The sequence below is a fragment of the Vicia villosa genome, linkage group LG2 (genome assembly GCF_029867415.1).
Source record: "Vicia villosa cultivar HV-30 ecotype Madison, WI linkage group LG2, Vvil1.0, whole genome shotgun sequence".
Lineage (NCBI taxonomy): Eukaryota > Viridiplantae > Streptophyta > Magnoliopsida > Fabales > Fabaceae > Vicia > Vicia villosa.
In genome coordinates, this window is record NC_081181.1 from 50,940,057 (window position 1) to 50,965,940 (window position 25,884).

Here is a 25,884-nt window from a genome sequence, read left to right on the forward strand (position 1 = left end):
TACCATGCTATCTGCTGAAGAAGATGGAAGATTTTATGATGTTGAAACTCTTGATCCTATTGCCTATCTTGGAGCCATCAGGTTGATACCAAGACGATCATTTATTATGAATCTCGGGCTTTATCAGATGAATGTGAAAAGTGTCTTCCCTAATAGGTTGTCAAAAAAATGTTGGAGCATTGTGTGCAATAAATACAGTATGAGTTGAGCATGGTAGGAGATGTTACTTACTTTCTTGAGTTCAAAGTGAAGAAAATGAAGGACTACACCATTAATTCCTAAAGTATATATGCTGGAAGTGGTTGTACTCAACTATTGTGGAGTAACCAAATGCTTAAAGATATCATCACGATGGTAATAATGATGTCTAATAAGATGTGTCATACAACTTATATGACATGTTGGTGACTGAGTTCCCAAATCAAAGGAAGGATGAGCAAGTTGCGCTTACTAATTATGAAGTAAATAGAAAGCTTGTTCAAACAAGTGAATCAAAGATGGATGCTAAAGCAAAATTCTTGGACATTGTGTCCACCATACAGAAAATGGTTGGTGTCACAAGGATTCTCACAAATGTTTCTCTTTCTCTCTCTTAGAAAACATGTATTTCCATTATGTATCCTCTGGTGTGATGAGGAATTTAAAACTTCATAGTTATTTTGTAGCAAATGTTTGTGTGTTGGTTGATTTTAAGGAATGATGCTTAAGCCGCATCGAGCAACTAAACATTGTTTGTTGCTCGCGCTTGGAGGCTGAAGCGTCTGTTTGTTTCACGTCAAAATGGATAAAACATCACTCGTTTGTGAAAAGGTTTTCGCTAATTGTGCTAAGGCGAAAAAAGATAGTTTAATTAGTTGATTTTTTTAGGTGGATAACGAATATTCGATCAATATGGCGTACGACAACCAACCGTTTACTCAAGGAGTGTGTGGATGTGCATCCATCCATTACCGTTTCATCCAATTTTGTAATTTGAAATTTGTTAGCGGAAGACAAATATTCGACCAATGTCATGTATTCGAGGAACAAGTGGATGTTCACCCACCCATTCCCTTTTCATTCGATTTTAATTATGAAAAGATTTCAAAATTGAATAAATCATAATGCAAAATAACAAAAAAACAACGCAAGGGCGCAAATTGTAACGTGCGGGAATTGAGTTAACCTGCACGAATTAGGTTAATGTGCGCAAATTCTAACGTGAGGCTGCGAATTCTAACTTGAGGTCACGAAATCTAATGCGAGGTTCTGAATTCTAATGTGAGGTCGCGAATTCTAACACGGGGGCGTAACTTAACACCATGTATCGTACGAAACACAATACCACATACAAACACGCAACAAAATGACACGAAAACCAACGCGCATATAATAATCATAACCAACACACATTTATCACAATAGAATCAAAAAGCACACGACACGTAACACACATATGTTGAGTTAACGCACGTGAATTCGCATAACACACAAGTTGAGTTAACATACGAAATGGTGTAACATAAAACTGTCAACAAACAAAGTTGAACGTGTGTAACACGTTCAAAATTTATTTCAACACAAAGAAAACAAAAAACAACAGCATAATACAATGCAAATTCTTTCAAAACATTACATTATGCTGTTGTTTTTTGTTTTCTTTGTTGATTACCGTCAGCGCGAGGGACGTTAGATGGTGGTGGTGGACGATTTTCAGAGTGAGAGAGGTTGTTGCAGATCCGAAGAAGGGCGTGATTTGTGATGTTGTCAGGGGAGTTTGAATGGAAAAGGGTGCAGTGGTGTATGGAGTGCAAAAAGAGAGGGATCAGTGATGTTGTGTGATGTCGATGAAGGAAGGATGTGATGGACGACAGCCAGAATTGTTTGGAGACATAAGGAGGTTATGGGTGAACCACCGTTTATGGAGAGAGTGATAAAGGATGAGTGATGTTGGTGAGCAAGAAAAAGAAGGTGAGTAAAATTGTGTTAAGCTGATTCCAAAGGTATTTGCTAATCATCTGTATTGGTTTCACACTTTCTCATAATTTTTCAACACTTTGAATGTCTTGATCAACATTATATTTCAATCATTGATCCACTCACCGTACTTCATAACTTATCTCAATAATAACTTTGATTTCAAAATTTGCATGAGCATGACATTAAAATTACTATTTTTAAATGAACAAGTTTATCTGCAAATAAGAACTTAGATCTGAGGAAATCCCAAAAATGACTAATTCGTTGAAGAATTTAATCATTTCTAAGTGGTCTCATCAAAGGGGCAAATCACTTCAAGAATCACTCACAGCAAAGGCAAATCGCCAAAAGAATCTGATATCAAAGGTAAATCCCTCCAAGAATCTATTAATCATGGGAAGACTGCTTCAAGATTCATGAGAATTGGGGCAAATCATCTCAATGTCACATTGCGACGAGCTCTTTCAGAAGTCGTATTGTGACAAACCTCTTTTAGACCTAATAGACCGGGGAAGATAAATTGCACAAATGGTGGAGGAAAGTTCTCTCCTTACTCCAAGTGCGCAAGCAAATTCTACAATATATCAACAACCTTGGAGTTTAAGCTGGACGCTGGGGAATCATGCTTGCACAATACCCTATCACATAACATTCTTTTACAAAGTATTTGTTCCAAAAACAGCCAAACAATTATCATGTCTGCATTACTCATGCATGGACCATGTCTACATTAGCATCAAATCATGCATATCATTTCATGCTACACTGCATATAACACGCATAAAAAAAGATCTCATGCATATTACAAGTTATGTGGGAGACTCATTTGCATTCTATAATATTAACTATCATCAATGCTACATCCTTAGGGAAAAGACCAACATTGCTTGACACCTACAAAGACAAGTTCTTGTCCAATAATTCAGAATCTCGTGAGAATTTGATGAATTTCTATATCTCATTTGTTTCAGTCCAAGGATTGTAGGACACCACTTGGTTTGTTTTAAGGATTTCCAAAACTCACCATCTTGTTACGATATATATTTGCAACTCCTTTTTGAGCATCTTGATTATGTCGCTGACAAATCTTGAAATCTGCACGTCAAACTCGATCCGCCCCTTAGTTATCATACGACAAAATGATTTCCACATGACCATCACATCTTCACTGGTCTTTAACTCAATTAGGTTGTATTTCACCATTTCATTACTATCAATCCAATCTTCATGAAACTTGATCTTTCTCACCCTTTCAGATATTGGTATCAGGGAGCAATTCATTCAACTTGGATGTCAAGTTGGCGAGAGATATGGTGCCATCTGAAATTTTGAACATGATATGAGGTTTGTCTCTGTTGAAGTACGCTTCTGCCTTAATCAAAAGTTGAGGAAAAACATTTTTTTCATATGTATTTCTCTATAATATATGCCCCTATTTATACAACTTTGAATTCATTCTAGACCACACAAAATTGTTGGTGAAATCACAATTCTAAAAAATTATTAGCAAAATCCTGATCGTTAAATTTTTTTTAAGTCAATACACTATCGAAAATTTGACCCTTCAACCAACTTTCTGGTACAAAATAGTAGATTTAAAAATTTATGAAAAAAATTATAACTTATCAAAAATTTTAAATAAACTATCGAAAATTTTATTTATACTAAAATTTTTAATATCTTATCGAAAATTTAGTTCGTAAAAATTGTTTCTTTTTTAACAAAAAAATATTTTTGGTATTAAGAAAATATAGGCAGTGCCATGTTTAATTTTGGGGATGTAAATTAAATTCTCCTAATACCGCACTTGAATATTTTTAGAAAAGCCCGGCCCATTGTTAGTGGCACGTAACACAGCACGACACAGAGGGTTGGGTTTTGTTTCTTACACTCTTTTTATTCACTTCGCTTCATTTCATTCATCTTTTTCAACACTCCAACAAATATTATTTATTTATCATATTCGTTTCGTGTTCCTTTATCTCTCAAAATTCTCAGATCAAATCATCATCTTCATCAGGTTTCTCTCTCCCTAACTCTTCCATTTTTATCTTTCACTCATGGATCCTATTTTATCCTCAATTTTCTCCGATGCTTTCTCTATTTTTATTACTATTTACTTCAATTACCACTTGTTGTTTTATTGAATTATTGAATGATGATGATGATACTGTTTCCATTTCTACGGTGCGAGACCGATTCTCTGGGTTTTAGGGTTTCATCAATTGTTTGTTTTTTTCTTCAATTTTGGATTTCACTGAGTTCGGTGGAGATTGTTGTTGAGTTTAGGAATCTAGTTTACTCTGTTTATTGTTTTGTATTATAGAATTTTTCTTTCTATGAGTTACTCATGTAGAAGTTTACTCTCACAGGAGCTTCCAGAGTTGATACTCTGGTGTTTCAATCCGCACAACTGAAAATGGTATGCTTCACACAAATGTTTATGGGTTTCTCTGGAATTTGTAAACTAATTCATCAATATTTTTTTTATAACTTTACTAGTTGTATGCATTATTTATCTTATGGTTGTGGGGATATTTGTTGCATGTTACGATTTAACTACTGTCTGCACTCTTGACACAGTTTTTTGATGGATATGGATATCACGGGACGTCGTTTGAGCAGACGTATCGATGCTACCCTGCTTCTTTTATTGAAAAGGTTAGCCTGCCTCTTAAGCATCTATTTCTAATATCTATGTTGTTAGATAGCCGCCAGTGTAGCTGAATTTGGACAAACCACTATTGTTATGCTATACACCATTTTGTACAAATGATGTCAAGTAGCCCTTATAGCGGTACTATTGCATAGTGGAATTTAACAATATGCTATTTTCCGCTATCCGCAATTGACAACAGTGTCTACTTTTATGTACTTAGATTTTGAAAATGTTTAGGGACTGTTAATTCCATCTTGATTGATCATTGGGTTTTATGCTCATTGCCACTATTTCATGTATTCTTTCCAGTGTATATCATCTATATCATCTGGAATAGATGGGAACTTCTCTTAGCATCCCTATCCATTAATTAGGCAGTGTTTATAAAAAATTTAATAAAACGTTTGGTTGGAGTGGATACACACTCTGACCACAAATTAGAGGACCCGGATTGGATTCCTAGGAGGCATCATTGTTGGAATGTTGCCAAGTCCAATGGGTTAGTTCTTGTGTGTTTACGCGGCCGAATTGATTATTAGTCGCCTAGCCGGTCCAAAGGGTCTAAGTTGTGCAGATACCTTGGTGTATCCGTTGGAGATTGGAGAGCAAAAATCCTAATTATGGTGGGTTATGAATAAAAAAATCTATATTTGGTGAATCAATCATGATGAAAATGAAACTAAATGACCCAAATTTTGTAGTTGTTCAGGGAAATTAACATTTACTTTTGAAAAATGGAATTATGAGCAGAATTGTCAACTTGCTAATGCAGATTGAAATCCCATTTTAATCGAAAGTTTAAAGTTATTGCCTCTCCTTCATATTTCCTTAAATACCAGAAGATATTGGAAGACAGACTTAGAAGATAGTAGAAAATGTAGAATGTTGAAGCATGGAATTGGAATGTCAAAACTAATGAAAGAAACTAAAGATACTCAATCAAAGTGGCTTGATCTATAAAAGCAATTGTACTTGTATGAGAGTTCTAACATTCTTAATGTTTAAACCAAATGTTTCATAAAATCATTAAACAATATTGAAGCAGAAATGTCAAATCTAAAAAAAATAACTAAACATATCCAATTGAAGTGTACTTAATCTATAGTCTTTTGTAGTTAACATGAATCGTGACATCCATAAAAGTATAAATCAATTATTTTGAAAAACTACTCTAACTTTCTGTCTTATTATGTTTTGCATATCAATCCTGCAGCCCCAACTTGAAAGTGGTGACAAAAGTAAGTTTCAATGTCCATGTTAGCTCTTAATTTTTAGAATAATTTGTTCTATTTGTTCCTTTCTAATATGGAAATTAAATTATTGTTGTGCTTCAGTTATAATGCCGCCGTCAGCCCTTGATCGTCTAGGTTAGTTATGCCACTGTTGGAATGCTATTTATTTTGTATTCTTTTCCCAGGTGAATATGTATCTTATTTATAAGTTTTCAATACTAATCTCAAGTCTAATTTGCAGCATCTCTGCATATTGATTATCCAATGTTGTTTGAACTTCGTAATGATGCTGCTGAGCGAGTTTCTCATTGTGGTGTTCTGGAGTTCATTGCAGAGGAAGGCATGATATACATGCCATACTGGGTGAGTATTCAAAAGTAATTGTTTTTGAATATGCTTGTAAGCTTGTTTCACTTTTTATGGTTCTCCTCTGAGTTGACTTTAATTGAAATGCTCTTCATGGATTCTTTCAGATGATGGAGAACATGCTTTTACAAGAGGGGGACATTGTAAGAGTGAAAAATGTAACACTTCCAAAGGGAACATATGTTAAGTTACAGCCTCACACAAAAGACTTTTTGGATATTTCAAATCCAAAAGCTATGTGAGTTGATGTTATTTAATTTAATTTTAATAAAGCTATAAAATTTCCCAACTTACGAATACCACCTCCTGCAAGGATGTAATGATGTAACCCAAATATGTTTCTCCTTCAATTTATAAGTGAAGCATCCTTTCAAAATCATCTTTCAATGACATTCATGATGTTGGATACTTGGATGTCATGTCGGTCTAGAGATTGTTATCTTGGCCCACTTTCACCCAAATTCCTAACCTATGTGTGTAGGTTCATTTTTCCTTGTAACCAACCTGTATTTTTGGTTTTAGACAGCTTTCTTAGGAATTGTTTAACTGGTTCAGTGCTAAATTTCAAATTTGATTATTGAGTTGGACCTGATCCCTACCCAAAAGTTGGTATACTGCTACAATTATGATAGTTATTACAAAAAATGTAGTCTTACGTTATTTGCTGGCTACCTGGTTTCACGCCTTAAACTTGTGACCTCGAGTCATGCAGTGGCATAACCAACCGTTGTATACTTAGCCTACATTTGTTCCTCTAGCTCATAAAAATAACCATCTCACTACTAGATACAATGTACAAGATACACGTACACCCATACACAATGATGTAAAGAGTATGATGCCGCCTGGTTGGGTATTTTTTGCGTCCATGCTCTATGCATTATTAGAAGTTGTAAGAACTAATCATTCCATAGAACTATGGTTTAGAACTAGATTCAGTAACAAGTCTATGAATTCTTGTCCGCCAAGGAATTAGTGGTTTCCTTTTGTTTTTTTAATGGTTTTGATTGTTTTAATTCTATCATTACAATCTTCATTAGCTCTGTATTTACTTTCAAATACTGACTGAAGTTAGATCTCTGTGTAGATAATTGACTTTGTGTTTTTACAGCTTAGAAACTACATTGAGGAATTTTTCCTGCTTGACTACTGGAGATAGCATTATGGTGGCTTACAATAACAAGAAGTACTATATTGATATTATAGAAAGTAAGCCTGCCAATGCTATAAGCATCATTGAGACTGATTGTGAAGTGGACTTTGCCCCACCCTTAGATTACAAGGAACCTGAAAAGCCCATTGCTCCACGTTCTGCTGGAAAGGCGCCAGAAGCTGGTATGACTGACCGATCTTTGTCATTTTTCTCTTTCTCTATGTCCCGCGGGATGGATAACATCCTTTTTTGTGTGTGTTGCATACTGCTATATTGGTATTGGAAGCTTGTTATAAGAGGTTGATTCATTAATAGTAGCTAAGATACTGAAATATCTTCCTACATGGTAGGGTTCGTTACTATTGTTAAATTTGCTTGATAAGGTTAAACTAGCACCAGAATCTTGGGTATGAGCTTTGATGATAGTGGAGGGCAGTTTTTTATTTAAACTTTGTTGATGAGGATGCTCTGCATGCAGGTCATGCCTCATTTGCATTACAACTTCATAGTCTTAAATGTTGTTGTTATTGGCTCATGTCAGTTTCTCTTAAATTGACAGATTATTTTACAGTATGCTTGTTTCACTTCATATTTTTATTTGACTGTTTATTTTAATCGAGGACACATCAAATCTTTAAGAAGCATGGAGTTAATGTTTATTTTTGTAAGTAAGCTGGCATTGGTTGAGTAGCTCAACAATATATTTTGTGACAGACAAATGTTGGTCCTTCAAGTTGATGGTCGTGTGTACATATTGCAGTGATGCTATTCAGTGTCATTATTAATAATTTTTTACTATCTAGACTGACGATTGTTGTTCCTCCTTATAGATAAAGAAACCCCTGTTGAAACTGAACCCAAGTTCAATCCATTTACTGGATCTGGGAGACGCTTGGATGGAAAGCCTTTGAATTATCAGCCTCCACCAGTTTCTTCTTCAGGGTCCAAGGACAAGAATCCTGGTGTTCCAAATGTCAATTCACAGTCTTCTACAGCTTCTAGTTCACAAAATAAAGCTCCACCAACTCAAGGCAAGCTTGTGTTTGGGTCAAATCCAAATCGTGGTATAGAGACTGGAAAGGTAATTGCCGCTTTCTAACATTTAAGTCATATATATGCATATTGTTACACTCAGATCCCCCCTATCCTTTCAGTGGGAGTAGATGGATGGACTGATAAGTTGTTCATTTTCTCTCTTTGCAGGCAGCAGCTGAGGCAAAACCAAAACAAGAGCCCCCCAAAGAGAAAGAAGAAGATAAATTTCAGCCTTTCACCGGGAAGAAGTATTCTTTAAGGGGTTGATTAATATATTAAATTATACACTTTTAAACTTTTATTTATAAGTAACTCCGCTTTACTGTGCATGAATGAATCCATGTCTATCGCAAAACTCGAATCTTTTTTTTGTTTATTGTATTATAAGCTAAAGACTGACCGGTAGATTCCGTAAAAAATAACTTGTTTACTGGGAGCTTATTTTTCCACCCATGGTTCTTAAATACTGCTTCTGTAACAGGTAGCAAGAATTCAGTGGGGGTTAAAAGTAGTTCTCAATTATTATTACTTGTGAATGAACACATTCTTTTGTGGAGCAAAAGAGATGCAACCCTTTATTTTAAAGGACCTTTTTCTTTGCAAAAAATATCTGTGTAGATCTAAAGTGAAACTTTTTGCAGATTCATCTTTTAGAAAGTTTAGTAGCAGGTCTTTATTGTCTTCTTTTTGCAGAATTCCATTGAAGGAAGAAAGACCTTTGGCAATAGTAATATACCAACTTTCACTAATTTAATAAAAACGTTGAAAGTTTTTTGGCTGTTGAAGGGAATCATCGAGTTGGCACATTCTTTTTTGAAGGAAAAATAACCAAATTTATTTGTGGGCATCTATTTGCTTGATAATAGAATAAAGAGATCAACTAGCCAATGGAGATAAATAAAATTCTTAAATCTAATTACAATTTTTTTACACTATTTCAATGTGTGTTGAAAAGACTTTCTCAACTTCAAAAGTTAAAAATGATTGACTAGAAAATCGGTGATATGTATGTGATAAAATTCCGCAACTTTTGCTGCTTTTGACATCAGACAGGGCAGTTTTTTTGGTCCAAGAAAATCGGTGATATATTTGTCATCGATACTGAAGGATGTTTTGTCTTCTGATTCACGAAGGATGAATCCCTTTGCTAATGGTATGTTTTGTTGGAGTGAAAGAGGATGGAAAGAACATTTAATGAAAGAAAGCTCAAATTTTAAGATTTTTCTATTGATTGGTTTGCACAGAATAGAGGAAGGAAAGAATATTTTTATTGGGATCCATTTACAAAAAAAATTCACTAAAAAAGGAGAGAAAGTTGAATGAAATAGTGATAAAGTGAAAAAAAAAAAAACTTAATATCTCATGCTTGGGTATTTAAGTAATTTTAAAATAAATATCTTTCTTCTTTCCACTCTTTTTTACTCATCAAACAACTTAAAAATGATCTTATTTTTCATTCACTTTTACTCTTTCAACATTCTTTTCTCTTTCTTTCTTCTTTCTCTTTGCATCAAAACAAAGTCTAACTATTATTCCATTTTTTTTATTATGAGTTGTTTTAAAAAAATTATATTAAATTATAAATCGTTTTGCAATATCCATAAATTATAAATTATTTTATAATATCAATAATTTATTTTTTAATACATCTTTAAGCATTTATTATTTTTTTATCAATTTTTTATTTATCTTTCTCGTACTTGATAATTTTATTAAAAAAATTAGTAATCTTTTTATACAACAATGATTAAATTTTTTAATACTTTTGAATATATTGAAACGAATTATAATAAAAAACAGAGGTGATATTAAATTTGGATGATGCTAACCGAAAACATTGTTTAAAATGAATAAAAAAAAAAGGAGTACTAATACATTAACTATAAGAGTTTTTATAAAAATTTATTATTTAGAATATTAAATACGGAAGGTTCGCTTTAAGGATTCAAAGGTGATTCTCAAAAATAAGTTATCCAAGAATAAAAATATGGAAGTTTGATTCTCAGAAACAAGATCCAACGATTAACCGCCTTCTTGGGTAGCAAGGATCCCGCTAAAGGATCCAACAATTGATCACCTTATATGGGCGACAAAGATCCCATTTAAAGATCCATCAATTGATCGCCTCAATGGGCGGCAAGAATCCCACTTAAGGATCCAATAATTCATCACCTCATTAGATGGAAAGGATCTTACTTAAGGATCTAGTAATTTATCTCTTCATTGGGCAAGGATTCATCAATTGATCGCCTCATTGGACAGAAAAGATTCCACTTAAGGATCCAACAATTGATCGCCTCATTAAGCAGTAATGATCCCACTTAAGGATCCAACAATTGACCACCTCATTAGGCGGCAAGGATCCATCAATTGATCACCTCACTGGGCAGTAAGGATCCCACTTAAGGATTCAACGATTGATCGCCTCCTTGGGTGGATACTTATCACCTCTACGGGCAATCTTCTCTTGAATTCTCAAGTTTCCTACAAAGAAATGGATAGCCAAACATACAAACTTTAACATAATAAAAAGTAAAGTGCCTCTTTAAAAATATTAGCCCTTTGTAAGAGCGCAAAAAGGGAAAATAGTGCACCCCATAAAGTAACTTGTTCTTTAATTGACAGAGATAGAATACTCTCCCATAAATATAAATAGTCAAATATTAAAGAAAAAATGGAAATTATGTTGGCGCCTTAAAAGGTTTATATCTCTTGAATCTTTAACCTTCCGTCTCCTCAGATGTTAGGGAGAAGGTGTCGTCGCCTATTTGAAATTCCTCTGGTGGCTTTATTTCTGAGCTTATCTTTCTGTCTCTTACGCCTTGAGTGCATATCCTTTTCAACCTGGCGCTTTTTGTGTAACATTTTCTGGCGATCTCTTGATCTCCTTGGCTAACCCCTACTCTCCCATTGGGGACCGAGTACTTCATGCATAAATATAAAATAATCAAGGTGGCGCCCAGTGGTTAAAGGTTGGTCGCCATATAATCATATTATATAAAGAGTGGACTTTGATAATCAGATACTTAACCTTTATTTCCTTAGCTTAATCTTGTTCTTCCAAGGTGATTCTCAATGTGATATATCCTTTTACATGTACCTGTTCTCATGAGAATCCAATCATTTATCCTTTGAAGTGCTTTAGGTCTTCATGGTTGAGGGCGAAGTATATCAAATCCCTCTTAGTACAATATGTCTCCAGAGCTCCCTTGGTAAACGATAACTCCTTTAATCTCCCGGTCTTCGCATTTGAAGGTAACAACCATGAGGTCGTCGTTATGAGGGTGGATAGCACATGCATCTTTCTCTAATAAGGAGATCGTGGCTTTCAGTGCTTGGAGCTTGCCTTCGATATTGACCTAAGGAAGGTTCTCTACACTCAGGATCTGGCAAGCGTGCCTTTTCCTGGCAGAGCTAATTTCCCCGCCTCTAGCGAACCCTTAGTGTTAAGCGTAGGACACATGGCTTTGCTTTCCTCTCCCTGATGCAACTCTTTGACTTTGTTGGGCTTGGGGCTTCCAACATCGTTTCGCCCACACGAGTTAGACTTGACTGACGAACGAGAGGAGTTGCCCTTCAAATATTTCTTGAGCCCCCCCTCCTGTTTTAGTCTTTCAATCTCCTTTTTTAGTTTATTATAATCCTTAGTGTGATGTCCCTTTACCTTGTGGAACTTGCACTTTATTCCTAGTTGAGAACCCAACACATCCACCTTAGCCGCAAGCGGTGTAGAGATGCTTAGCAAGCGAAGTACCTCCCGCCAGATTTGCTCACATTGAGTCTTCTAAGGTGTGAAGTTCCTACCCTTTTGAACACTGATTTATCCTTTATCCTTTATGGGTGATGTGTAGTTGCTCTTCCTCTGGTGGTGTGATCTCTCAGTGTTGGGAACGTGTTCCTTGACACCATGTGCCTTCTTTTCGGTGTTGATTTCCTCACCTTTTATGTAGCATTCACCTCTCCAACAACAATGTTGGCTTTTGGGAGAAGGACTCGTTGAAGTGTCCCACCTTAAGTTCATTTTGGAACGCCCCCAAAACATTTCTTGGTTTGGTGGAATGACCCTGATGGTGGCCTCGTTGAAGCAGGCGAGATAGTTCCTCAGCGACTCTGATGGACACTGGCCTATATTAAATAGATTGGTAATGAACATCTTTCTGTGGCGGTTGGTGGCAGACTGATGTGGTGTTTCTTTAATAGTTCTTGGTGGCATCCTTGAAAGTGTCGGTTAACCACTTGCATTTTAGGGAGTTAGGTTCACCTATGAAGGCCATCTGTATATTGATGGAGGTAACATGTTCGTAGGGATCTCTGCGCCCATCAAACTTGGTCAAGGAGGGAGGTTTGAAATCCTCATGGACATGCGCTCCCCATATGTCGTATGAGAGTGGTTAGGGGCTAAATAATTCCATTTCCTCTGTAAGGTTTGATTCTTGTTGGCACTGTCTAATGTTGTAGACGTTGTCTTCAAAGGTTTGGTTATGGTGGCGTAATTCGTCCATGGTGGCACGCATCTCTCTCAGGGCGTCGGCATCATCGCTACTGCTGGTGTCTTCTGGCGTAAGTGATGAAGCTCTCCTATTAACCATATTTGAAGGTAGCTAAATTTAGGAGTGAAGAGTAAAAACAGGAAGAGTGATGGTGATGAAATAGGGTATGACCCAAGTTAGTTTTATCAGGACCCTGTGGTGGGTGCCACTGTACTGGTAAAAAAGTATAGGTGTGCATGTTCCCTACAAAGACAGGGAGACTCAGAGGCCTTACTACGTTTATAACATGATATGATGGTTAGGGCTTTCCCATGATAGCAAGAAGACTTGTACGGTGGTGTTTGAGATAGTTCAAGAGACCTACTCATGTGAGGTGAGAGGCACTGATGGTGATCGGTGATGCTTAGCGTATGGTTACATGCAGTCGTGTATTCAAACTGTAGTGAGCGATGTGCTCTTTAGCGTGTAGAGAATGTGTATTGCTTATGATTTGTCCTTTCTCCCCTTTAGAGGGGGTATATTTATTAGGGATGGCAAAACGGGCCGCCCGCCCCGCCCGCCGCCCGCCTTATGCCCGCCAAAAAACAAGCGGGGCGGGCATGCCCGCCAAGTAAAATGGGCATCAAAATCATGCCCGCCCCGCAAAGATGGCGGGTTGGCGGGCGGCGGGCTTACCCGCCTATTTTTATTTATATTTTTTTAATAGATTAATATGCTTTTTTTACCTTTTAATTAAACTTTTCACTTATTTTTTAAAACAATTTTTTATAAAAGTATTTTTTTAACAAATTTACTCTAAAAAATATTACATATATTTATTCATAAATGTATAAAATAAACCATCAAGAATTACAATTACTAGAATTAACTAAAAAAAGAGTGAGTTTTGGAGGAGGAGCGGGTTTAGGCGAGCGGCGGGCTTTGGCGGGGCGGATATGGCGGACGGCAGGTTTTGGCGGGGCGGACTTTGGCGAGCGGCGAGCCTAAAATCCCAACCCAACCCGCCAATTTTTGGCGGGTGCGCGGGCAGCCCGGCGGGCCCCGGCCCGTTTTGCCACCCCTAATATTTATAGAGGTCATTAGGACGTAGGATTTGAGTCACCCATAGTGGCGTCAACCGCTTCCCTCTTCTCAAGGGAAGTTATTGACCACCTGCATTTCAGGAATGAGTGGAGATCCTTCTTTCTTGACTCACACGTCAGGGTTAACTCTGGGCAGGTCTATGGGTCATCGCCCGGGCGACACGACTCTTGGGAGAGGATGCCCTGGCTTAAGACTTTTACAAATATAACACCACACCTTTATATCTTTTTCTTAAACAAAGATTTTGCCTTCTTTATATTTAACACACTTCACGTAATTCAAATCTTTTGTCTTTCTTTCTCTTCCTTTAGCAAGCTTATATAAACTTTTTGACTCTAAAATTTCTAAAGATTTATATAATTCGTCAAAAACTTGACCTCTTTCTTATAATTTTCATAAATTTCGGCGTTGTTACACCTAAAGCAATCTTTAAAAAAAAATTATACAACTTATAAATACATTTTTTTTATACAAGTTATTTTTCCAAATTTAAAAAACCAATTTTTTATGCATAGTATTTTAAGAAACATTATTAAACAATACTTAAATCTTTCATAAATAATATCTGGTCACCGGATATCTATTAACCATTTATTCAGCCTATCTTCCAAAAGAAATTTAATTACTTCATTTGTATTTTTATTAGTAGATGAATTGGTCATAACTTCAAGAAGTTCAAACACACAATCATAAGAGTCGGAGAATGAATTTTGGTGTTAACATCCAATCTAACAAATTTTCGTAATATTGACTTTATTTGAAGTTATTAATAAATAAATTTATTTGAATAAAAATTAAAAAAAAAACTTAAACAAAATTATATAAAATCAAAAATTGATTTATAATTTTTAACAGTAAGAAATAAATCATTTCACAGAGATTAAATTAAAACAAAAAAGAAAATAAAATAAGATTTCAAAACAATTCAAATCAACAAATCAATTCAAAATTTTAATCTAAAGTTTAATTTAAAAATAAAAAATAATTAATTGTTACATGATTTAAATTAAATTGCAATATGCAAAACAAAGTTATTATATAACAATTATATTAGTCAAATTGAATTCAAATTCCATTATATAAAAACAAATTTTCACAAAAAAAATTATTTTTCTACAAGTAAAAGTAAAACAAATAAAAAGCTATTAATGCTCCTTTAGTTAACTAAAAAAACTAAAAATCAAATTAAATATTATAATATTGAAGACTATATTAGTTATTGTCATATTATGAAAGTCAAATTGAGTTGGATTTTATGTGCAAGAAAAAAGACCTCACTGTATAATACAATAAATTTTCAATCAATGAATCAATAATTGAATTGAATTTATAAACAAATAATTTAACTTAATTGAAAATCACAACTTGATCCATTCATTCATTATCATCCATATATCATCTTATTTTATTCTCTCTCTCTCTCTCTCTCTCTCTCTCTCTCTCTCTCTCTCTCTCTTCATTGCTTCATACACTAATTTCACTCTCTTTCTATACATGATTATGATAGTGAAAAGCTTCAACTTCAAACCAAACCCAAAACAGTGAAACCCAAATCCCAAAACCAAATAAAAATCAAATTTTTATTATCTTCGTGATGGAGTCGAAGGGTCTGCGATTCATGACCCATCAATCAATTTTCACCATGGTTGGATCTGCTGACCTTGATGGGTTGAAGAAGCTCTTAGAGCAACTCAGAAAGGAAGAAGATGATAATAGTAATAATGGGTCGTCATCATCATCTTCACCTGTGTCGGTTTATGATGTTATGGCTCTTCAAAATGATCATGGTGAAACTCCTCTTTACATCGCTGCTGAACGTAATTTGAAGCAAGTTTTCAGCTTTTTGCTGAATTTGTGTGATTTTGAGATTCTCAAGATTCGTTCCAAGTCTGATATGAATGCTTTTCATGTTGCTGCTAAGCGTGGCCATTTGGGTATTTTCACATATTTTCTTTCTTTTTTTGATTTGTGTTGGTTTTGTGTTTACTCAAATTTTGAACCTGTGATAGATATTGCTATTATTGGATCAATTTGGTTTTGTGAATATTCACTCAGTGTATGTTTGTGAGTTGATAGCATGGTAGATAGCTTTGATTTGATTTGTTAACTGTAAGCTTGTAATCACCTATGGTTCTTATGCTAGCTATAGTTTTGATTATTTGTATTGGTTTATTGATATATATGATTAAGTGTTTCAATTAAGATTTTAATGTGTAATTTTTCTCCAGATATTGTGAAGGAGATTTTGAGTTCTTGGCCTGAGGTTTGTAAATTGTGCGACTCGTCGAACACCAGCCCTTTATATTCTGCTGCAGTTCAAGACCACTTGGATGTGGTGAATTCTATTTTGGATGTTGATGTCGGCTCCATGTTTATAGTTAGAAAAAATGGGAAAACTGCGCTACACAATGCTGTTAGGTACGGCGTCGATCGTATCGTGAAAGCACTTATTGCCCGCGATACAGGAATTGTTTGCATTAAAGATAAAAAAGGTCAAACTGCACTGCATATGGCTGTCAAAGGACAGAGTACATCGGTGGTGGAAGAGATATTACAAGCTGATCCGACTATATTGAATGAGCGCGATAAGAAGGGTAATACAGCTCTTCACATGGCTACGAGGAAAGGCCGGTCACAGGTTAAACTCAATCAATCGCTTGAATGATATTCTCTCGATTTGTGTTTTTGTTGCCTTTTACTGACGAATGGTTGTTTTGACAGATAGTGAGCCTTTTGTTAAGCTATTCAGCTGTGGATGTTAATGCCATCAATAAGCAACAAGAAACAGCTTTGGATTTGGCAGATAAACTTCCATATGGATCTTCAGCTTTAGAAATCCAAGAAGCACTTTCAGAATATGGTGCTAAATATGCAAGACATGTTGGTAAATTAGATGAAGCAATGGAACTTAAAAGAACTGTAAGTGATATAAAGCATGAGGTGCAATCACAGCTTATTCAGAACGAAAAAACTCGGCGACGAGTTTCTGGTATAGCTAAGGAATTGAAGAAACTTCATAGAGAAGCAGTTCAAAACACCATTAACTCTGTCACAGTGGTTGCTGTCCTTTTCGCCTCGATAGCGTTCTTGGCTATATTCAATTTGCCAGGTCAATATATCATGAAAGGACCACAGACAGGAAAATCTAACATAGCCGATCATGTTGGATTCCAAGTTTTCTGTCTCTTGAATTCGACGTCTCTTTTCATTTCTCTTGCTGTTGTCGTTGTTCAAATCACTTTGGTAGCTTGGGATACTAGGGCTCAGAGACAAATCGTGTCGGTCGTTAACAAGTTAATGTGGGCTGCATGTGCTTGCACATGTGGCGCGTTTTTGGCTATAGCTTTCGAGGTTGTTGGAAAGAAAAAATGGATGGCCATTACCATAACAGCTGTAGGGACACCAATTCTAGTTGGGACTCTAGCAAGCATGTGCTACTTTGTTTTCCGGCAACATTTTGGTATTTTTCAAAGCGATTCCCAAAGACGCATCAAGCGAGCAAGTGGAAGCAAATCTTTCTCGTGGTCTTACTCTGCAAATATTTCAGATTTGGACGAATACAATTCAGACATTGAGAAGATCTATGCTCTGTAAGCTAGCAATCACAATCGTGTCTTACCACACGATATAGATTCAGACATTGAGAAGATCTAAGCTCTGTAAGCCAGTGATCACAATCGTGTCTTACCACGCACGATATACCGCCCGATATGTATAGTATAGTTCAAATAAGTTTTGGTCTACAAAGTACAGCTTCTAACAGTTTCCAGCATAAGAATGATCAAGATATCAATGATTGTAATTTTATAATATATCAGTGGTTGTTAAATACTCGTTTGGAGTACTAACTAAGCAAGAATCTAATTTCTTTATCAAATAGTAAAATATAAATGCATAACCCCACATGAAAAACAAGTATTATTATTAATAACCAACTTTTTTTCTTTTTAAAATGAAGTATTCCCCTTTGTTCCACATGGTTTTCAGCAAAAACAACAGAACCATGTGAGTATCTATAAAGTTTACAAGGTCTAAAAAATAGCCCGGCCGAGCCCGGCAAAGCCCAAGCTTTATCTTAATGCCAAAACCCATCTTTCACCATCTCATCTTTCTTCTATGATGATGATAATGATAAGTAGTAGCAGTAGAATAAAACAAGCTGCTATTATGATTTTCAATTTTACAAATAAATATACCCTATTCCATTCAAAGTTCAAATGCAAAAACCACTGGGATTGGATCAGTGCATAATAGAGACTGATTCAATAGCATTTTATCTAGCTAGCTCGCTAGATCTCCTGGATGATCTTGGTACAACATTAAGCTCACTCAAATGAGGTGGTCTCTTTGTTTCTTCTTGTTGTTTCGGTACCTCCTCCTCCTGCATATATGAACATGGCTTGTTAGGAGATAAGTTCAAATATGTTGATACAAACAGATCTTAAATTTTATGCAGAATGAGGAAGTCAGTAGTTACCTTTGGTACAGGTGTGACCTTTCTGCGTATCTGTGCTTGTGTTTTAAAATGCTCGCGATGCTGTTGCTGCATTTCCTGAAACTGTTTTATCCTTGTAGCAAAATTGATTCCATTGTGCGAGTTCCCATTGTCCACGGCTACGTCACCATCCTCAGTGATGTGAGATCCACCAGACATGTGATGGAGGAATTGATAGGGGGCCCCAGAGGATGTTTTCTTCAATTGGTCACCATTGAAAGAATACGCTGGCACAGCTTTCAAGCGAGTTTTCAGTATCTTGAAAGCAGCGCTTTGCTGCATAATTGATATAAAACGAAGAGTCAATACAAACAACAAAGCATGCCTATCATCAAGGTTTTGGAGTGTTGATCCATTCAAAAAAGAATTTGAAGCACTAATTTTGTAGAAATACGATAAGTGATAAATAGATTTATTATAAATGCAGTGATGTATGCTGGTAAAGAGGGTTAAAGTAACAAAATATAAAATCAAGTTTTGCGTACCTGAGGAAGCAACATCAGAAGACCATACAGTGCTTTGAATAACCATGTATATCTTCCAGGTTCCAGAAGCTACAAAATCAAATAACCATTTAGGTACACAAGACAGTGAAATCAGAAGGAAAAAAAGATAAAAAGAACAATATTATTATAATTAATCACCTGCAGTCGAAGATAAGCAAAGACCGGAGTTTCCAGCAAACGAATCAATTTATCCAGCTGTACTAAGAATTTGACATTAATATCCTCCTCTGACAGAGATTGAATCACAGTACTCGCATGTTGGTAAGTCTGTCAAGGAAGACAAACCAAATAAAGTTAAGCACTTGTGCACAAATACACATTGTTCAAAAAGCACATTTGCGAGTTTGTCAATTCAAGCACATTTGCGAGTTTGTCAGTTCAAGCACATTTGAAAGACTGCTTTAAATTCAAACTAATAGTCAAAACCAAGCTAGTCCTCACCAAGTGAGAAAGACATGGCTATTGTTGTTGCAATCAAAACCAAGTTATAGATGCATACCTGAGCTAAGAAGCAAAGACTTATAATCGCCGTTGGAGAATGACACCATGAGGCATACAAAGAAACATATAAATCCCTCCCAGCAGGATTCACCAGTGTTTGCTTCAAAAGAACTCTAATCTCAGATAGTTCTGATGATGTCAGTAAGATCAAATTCAAAGCCTGCAGGGAAAATATCAAATTTAGATGAATAACACTTTGCTACATTATTAGATTGGCTAAGTGTGTGTTGAAAGACTGCAAATATTTTGGACATAGTAAGTCAACTTTTGACTGAGACATCATCTAGGTTAGTTATACACAATGTTTTAAAAACCAGTCGTAGCTAAATTGTGAAAAGAATCGTAAAATCAATGATTATGATGGATCTTGGCCTGTTCCAGCCATGATTGGCCGTTTTCCGGCCACCACCAAGATGCAGAGGCGCAAAAATTTCGGTACAGCGGTGATGAATGCATGCCTTTTGAAATGAAGTATATGATTTAGGGTTTATAGAGTAAACATATAAGTTGTACGGTTTGTTTTAAATTAGACTTATGATAAACCAATTAATGGACCAAATATGTACCTAATGTCTAACAAATTCCTGTGAAAAATGGTAATAAAGTATAAAAACTCAATCATACATGTTTAAAAAATATCATAAAAGGTCATTTTCCACGAATACCCTTGCCTAGAAAAATATCATGTAAAAACACTTCAAATATATAATATTATGTTTCATTTTAGTAGTATCGTATGATTTTTGTTACGATCTTATGTTTTACGATCTTGAGAACCTTGCAAATAAGTGTATTAAAAGTATATGTATTTTAAATATAAATATAACAAATTAGAAGCATTGACTCACACTAGATTATAAGTTAAAAGCATGTGTGGCATTCATATAAAAAAGAAAAACCATTGGGTTTTTAAATATAATAATTAAAAACATATTAAACATCGCAATCAATGATGTGGTGTGGTGGTGCTATGTTATTAGTTATTACCATTCTCTATTACTGTACACGCGTTCGACTCCTGCTTAGCAACTCCTTTTTTTTTTTTAAATATATAATGCTAAACAAAAAGTCATGCATTGAACCAGACTGTTTGCAAATATCGGCGGGTCACCGGGTTTGCCCGGTTCACGCCCGGCTTAACAGCATAGCCGGTCTGGTAGTCCGCTCAACTTTACACACATGTCATCAACTTTTCAGCAGTTCCTTAATTAACAAGGAAAAAACAGGGTGTACCTGAACCATAATTGATGCAAAATCCAAATCAGATTCTCCTTCTAGAATTGTAGAAAGTTCACGGTAGACTCTCTCAGCATCCAAAAGCACACAAAGCCGACGGATTATCAAAGCACCACGCCTAGAATATTATAGAGTTAAAAAAAACATATTTTAGCAACACCATATATAATAAAAGAAAATCTTGGACCTAGGAAAAGAGCTTACTTCTCCAGAAGTGAATTGTCTATCCGGAAATTGTGCATCAGAAAAACAACAAGCTGACGAAAGTGCTGAGGATCTTTCGCAATGCATGCATGAACATCAAGAACCAGAAGAACAACCTATTACAGATAACTCAAGTGAGTTTAAATTTGCTTAGAGTGAACAATATTGCAATCAATAGTCAAAGGGAATATATAAGATATCTACATCGAAAGACACTTGCAAATGAATGATTGCAGTCACTATCAGAAACATATCACTTATTTAAACGATAAGATAACCATACAATTAAAAGCATGATTGCATAAAGATTTTTACAAATGAATGATTTGATGAAACAAATCTATTTAAAAAATGGTATCAATTTACGAAACTACCTCATCAGATGGATCCGAAAGTGCCTTGAGCAAGGTGTCAAATATGTCATTCAAATATTGCACAACCTGTTCAAGACATGAAACATCAACAAGAATGAGCACCAAAATCTCTCATCGACATAGAGGAGATACAAAAAAGCTTTTTTGGTCAAGTAGCCTAGTGGCTGGAATTCACCCTTTAAAGATGAATAAGTGGGATGTCGCAGGTTTGTACCCGCGCCCCTGCACCTGATGTCCCATCACAACAACCAACTGAGTTGACTTAACGGGAGGATACAAAAAAGCTTTGACATCTCAATTAAAGAGAAATAATAATTACTTAAAAAAAGATTGACGGTAATAAATGAAGAAAATTCTGCACAAAAAGGAAAAGAATGACATGAAATATTAGTAGATAACTGTATACTATTAGACCGCATTGAAATACCATAAATTATTTCTGCGGCCCAGACTAGCAAAACTCACAGATGCACGTGGAACTCAAAAATTGCCTAAACAAAAGGTGGATTAAAAAAATGTAGTCACCTCAGGGCGGTAGTTATTTAAAAGGGTTGATATCCAGTGCAAAGCTTCAATTCGAGTAGCCTCCCATTCACTAGATAATTGCCTGATCAGCCAAACCAACCCGAAATCATTTGACAGAATAATCAGTACAAAATAGTTTGGATACATAAACTAAGATGGTTAAGCCAATTTACAAATCATAACATTTCAATTGCAAACATCACAAAACTAAAATCTAGTCTTTTTCACAGGATATAAAAACTATACCTCCTGGCAATGGAGAGGATTTCTCCTACATCAAATCCTTCAGCTGGATCAGCCTTCATGGTACGTAGCTCTTCATTGGTTTCACGAGCAACCTTACACATAACATATACCAGAGATAACTTCAAATTTCTGATTTACACGGAAGGAAGTAAAATTGCAAGAGGCAAGGGGGGAAAACAACAAGGGAAGTTCAAATTAACTTACAACTCTAATTTTCTCTTCTTTATCTGATATACAAGGCAAAATGGCTCCAAGAATGTCTGCATAATACGGAACAAGCTGATCTCCACTAAGTTTGACAAACTCATTTATCTGTTAAAATAAAACACATACATAAAGTTACATAAAATACAAATGAAACAAATCAGTAACATTTTTTCTTTTAATATGAAAAAATAAATTGGTTTGATTAAATACTTGTCAGTTAAGTAAAAGAATTGCAGTAATACTTACCCATGTGAGAGCTGTTAGCCTCGTAAACTCATCTGGAGAACTTGCCCTCTCTACCAGTATTTCAGCCATTCGACCATAATCTACAGACTTCAAGAGTAGCACTGCTCGAGTCAGACAAAAAAGGGGATAGTGGGAAAGGTAAAAAGATAAAATGGACTCTGAAAAGAGACAATTCTTACAGCTCAATCAAAAAGAGGGGAAAAGGAGCTTACTGGTGAGTTCTTAATTTCTTGAAGAAACTCTGAAAGAGCAGAATCAGCTTGTTGACGTATTTCATGACTTGAATCACTTAACATATTAAACAATCCTGAGAAGTTCACGTACAGTTAGGCAGTTGAAATTTTTTGTATATAATATAGAAAATGAAAAGGATATGCGCTCACCATCAAGAAAATCAGGAAGAAAACCCAACATATCAATATCTGGGACACTGTCCAGTACAGTAATCCATCCTACCAAAAACTGGCGGACATATGGATTCAATACATTCATGCGCTCCCTCAACAGCGGTATAAATTCTTCAATACTAAAGATCAGAAACAAAAAAGGAGGAAATGAGGTAGAGTAAATTGGAATAGAGAGGAATAAGTTGATTCATTATCTCGTTCGGGAAATTAAAAGTGAAAGTTGTTTCATTTAGTACGAGATCGCTTCACACCTCGTGGTGTTTACGCTTCTCAACTATTGAAGCTTTATTCAAAAGCTACACATAAGAGATTCTGTACCTACGGTTCTTTTGAAAATTAAGAGTACTAGGTACAGATAAATAAATAATATAGACGTGAGAGGATGGTGTACCTGAACTGATCACTTTCAGTCACAATATCCTGATTCAACAGAGAAATTTTAATCATCAGTTGATCTAAAGAAAACAATAACTGAAACTATCGCGAAAGCAATCCCTAGTAACGAGTGATATCTGCACACATGTACATCAGCCACACAAAGGCTTTAATGGAGTCCAGGAAAAACGTATACCTTCACAAGCCGATCTAAGAGGTGAGCAGCACTTTGTACATTTGCATCAGAGTCTGCAGAAAGCTTGCACAATGCATCAAAGATCTGGTTGAAGAATACAATAAATTCCCCTCTCACAACCTGACAAAAATTAAAATATGTCATTACACATCAGAAGTTGATCGGATGGAGTCTGACGATATATCCACACAATCGAATTCTCACCTTAGCTATGTTATATAGTGCTTCACAAGCATAATAACGAACTCTGCTATCTTGGTCAGAGAAAGAATTCAGCACAGGAGGCACAATTTGCTGTCGAGTACAAGGATCAGATCTAGGTAAAACAGATATCGAAAAGCATATATATGTTTAAGCATGTCAAAATAAGCCATTCCAAAAGTTAAGAACAATGCACACTTGCAATAAGCCATTCCAAATGAATAAATTGCTACTAAGAATATGAAAACTGCTCAGATAAATCTACAATTGTCATCCAAATCAATTAAGTGTGTCAATGTGAGATACTAGTAGAACAAGTTCAGCATAATTTCTCAAGTGAAAAGACACATAATCATAAGCCATAACCTCATGAATAAACAAAATCAAAAACAAAAAACTAGGTCAAAATTTTAAGACTATAGAGCAAACCCTAACCTCAAGATGCTGAGCAGCTTCAGAAGTCAACCCAACAGTTGCAGCAGCCAATCCAATCAATCCTCCCTTCATTCAAAACAAAATTCAATCCAAAAAAATAAAAATCAACAACCATATAACATGATCAAAATGCATTCAATCCAAATTCAACAAAAAATCAACATTTATTCAAAAATTAAAAACAATACCTTTCGATGATTAGATTGCGGTGAATAAGTAAATTCTGTAGTCAACAAACTGATGAGAGCCACAATTTTATCATGATCTCCATTACTAGCTAAATGCTTCACTATATTCTCAATCTACACGCACAAAACCCATAATCAAAATCACAATCATAATCATAATCATATAAACCCTTAAAATTGAATGAAAAGGGGCAAAGGGAAAAACCTCAAGAGCAGCATTTTTGCGTTTTTCGTAAAGCTTATCAGCAAGGTTGCGAAGAACGGCAGCCGGAACAGCCGATAAAGCGTCGGCCATAACAGCAACCGGGAAGATGGGCAAGAGTTGAATGTTGAAAAGTATGAAACTTGAAGAAATCAAAAGCGTTTTCGAAACTTTTTCTGCTCCAAACGAAACATTTTAGGTTCGTAGTTGTAATCTTTATAGAAGAACTAAAATCCCAAGCAAGTTCAAAATTTTCTTTTGGAGGGGATAACGACTGACGTGGAAAGCGACTCAATTTGGAAAATTTTCGAAGAATAATCAGATCTGATCAAATTCAAGGAATTCAATTTCATTGAAATTGAGAAGAAAAATTGAAATTGATATTCATATTCAAGTGAAAAATATCTTTTTTCTTTGATTTTAATTTGAAGTGAAGTAATTTGTAATAAAAAAGGTGGTAATTTTGGAGTGAGTGAGTGAGTTACCTGCAATTTTTATTTCAAGTCTTAGTTTCTACCATTACCAACTAGCTCAAGCATGGTTGAAAGTTGAAACTTGCAACTACTAAGTGATGACTATATGATTTTATTGTTAAATGGAAATGAGAAAGTTTAATTTAAATGATATTTTGAAGAGAAAAAAAATTTATAAAGTTAAATTGATTTTGTTTAACTTTTTGATAAATGACGGTGGCATTTAACTTTGACTGATTTATGCGTTTGCAGGTCTGGTAGTTTATGAAAGACGTTTGATTAACCAGAGAAGAAATAGTCGACGCGTGAATCTTGCGCGGATACTTTGAGAAAGTTTATTTTCAATTGAAAAAAAAGTGATAAAGTTAAATTGGTTTTGTTTAACTTTTTGATAGATGACGGTGGCATTCAACTTTGACTGATTTAAGCGTTTGTAGGTCTAGTAGTTTATAAAAGACGTTTGATTAACCAGAGAAGAAATAGTCGACGCGTGAATCTTGCGCGCATACATACTTTAAGAAAGTTTATTTTCAATTGAAAAAAAAATTATAAAGTTAAATTGATTTTGTTTAACTTTTTGATAGATGACAGGGACATTCAACTTTGACTGATTTAGGCGTTTGCGTAACTGGTAGTGTATGAAAGACGTTTGACTAACCATGAAAGAAATAGACGACGTGTGAATCTTGCGTGCATACTTTAAGATTGTGATGGTTTATATGTAACGTAGATTTAGTTGCGTATGATAGATTAAGGGTGACGTGGTCTCCACTTTTATTCGCAGGATAGTAAGGCTTGTGTGATCGTCAATCTCGTGAATAAAAGGGAATGAAATCTGGACGTGCCTTGGGATTCTATCTTAATGATAATGTGTTGGTTTTTATAGAAAT

At 35.3% G+C, this 25,884-nt stretch overlaps 3 protein-coding genes across 4 annotated transcripts; 2 read left to right on the forward strand and 1 right to left on the reverse strand.

Annotated features, from left to right (window-relative positions):
* The first annotated feature begins 3,849 nt into the window (after positions 1–3,849).
* On the forward strand, positions 3,850–8,989 carry LOC131650551 (uncharacterized). The gene is made up of 10 exons (XM_058920255.1): positions 3,850–3,979; positions 4,332–4,381; positions 4,543–4,620; positions 5,832–5,856; positions 5,953–5,985; positions 6,092–6,213; positions 6,324–6,454; positions 7,328–7,551; positions 8,200–8,450; positions 8,573–8,989. The coding sequence occupies exons 2-10, from the start codon at positions 4,379–4,381 to the stop codon at positions 8,669–8,671; spliced, it is 966 nt and encodes a 321-aa protein (XP_058776238.1). The 5' UTR covers positions 3,850–3,979; positions 4,332–4,378; the 3' UTR covers positions 8,672–8,989.
* Positions 8,990–15,393: 6,404 nt separating this feature from the next.
* Positions 15,394–17,808, forward strand: LOC131650553 (ankyrin repeat-containing protein At2g01680-like). The gene is made up of 3 exons (XM_058920258.1): positions 15,394–15,911; positions 16,206–16,615; positions 16,699–17,808. The coding sequence occupies exons 1-3, from the start codon at positions 15,572–15,574 to the stop codon at positions 17,569–17,571; spliced, it is 1,623 nt and encodes a 540-aa protein (XP_058776241.1). The 5' UTR covers positions 15,394–15,571; the 3' UTR covers positions 17,572–17,808.
* Positions 17,809–17,882: 74 nt separating this feature from the next.
* LOC131650552 (protein VAC14 homolog) lies at positions 17,883–25,097 on the reverse strand. 2 transcript variants are annotated; one of them, XM_058920257.1, is made up of 21 exons: positions 25,007–25,097; positions 24,525–24,697; positions 24,320–24,433; positions 24,132–24,197; positions 23,700–23,789; positions 23,496–23,615; positions 23,316–23,344; positions 22,901–23,043; positions 22,730–22,824; positions 22,518–22,604; positions 22,269–22,376; positions 22,065–22,156; positions 21,819–21,900; positions 21,294–21,359; positions 20,920–21,035; positions 20,713–20,833; positions 19,478–19,639; positions 19,117–19,245; positions 18,958–19,026; positions 18,455–18,748; positions 17,883–18,358 (listed from the first exon to the last, which is right to left on the reverse strand). In XM_058920257.1, exons 2-21 carry the CDS (start codon positions 24,612–24,614, stop codon positions 18,251–18,253), a joined length of 2,181 nt encoding a protein of 726 aa, XP_058776240.1. In that variant the 5' UTR covers positions 24,615–24,697; positions 25,007–25,097; the 3' UTR covers positions 17,883–18,250. The 2 variants fall into 2 exon arrangements, with proteins under 2 accessions (XP_058776240.1, XP_058776239.1); XM_058920256.1 differs by lacking the exon at positions 25,007–25,097 and having other exon boundaries at positions 24,525–24,935.
* Between the last annotated feature and the right edge of the window lie 787 nt (positions 25,098–25,884).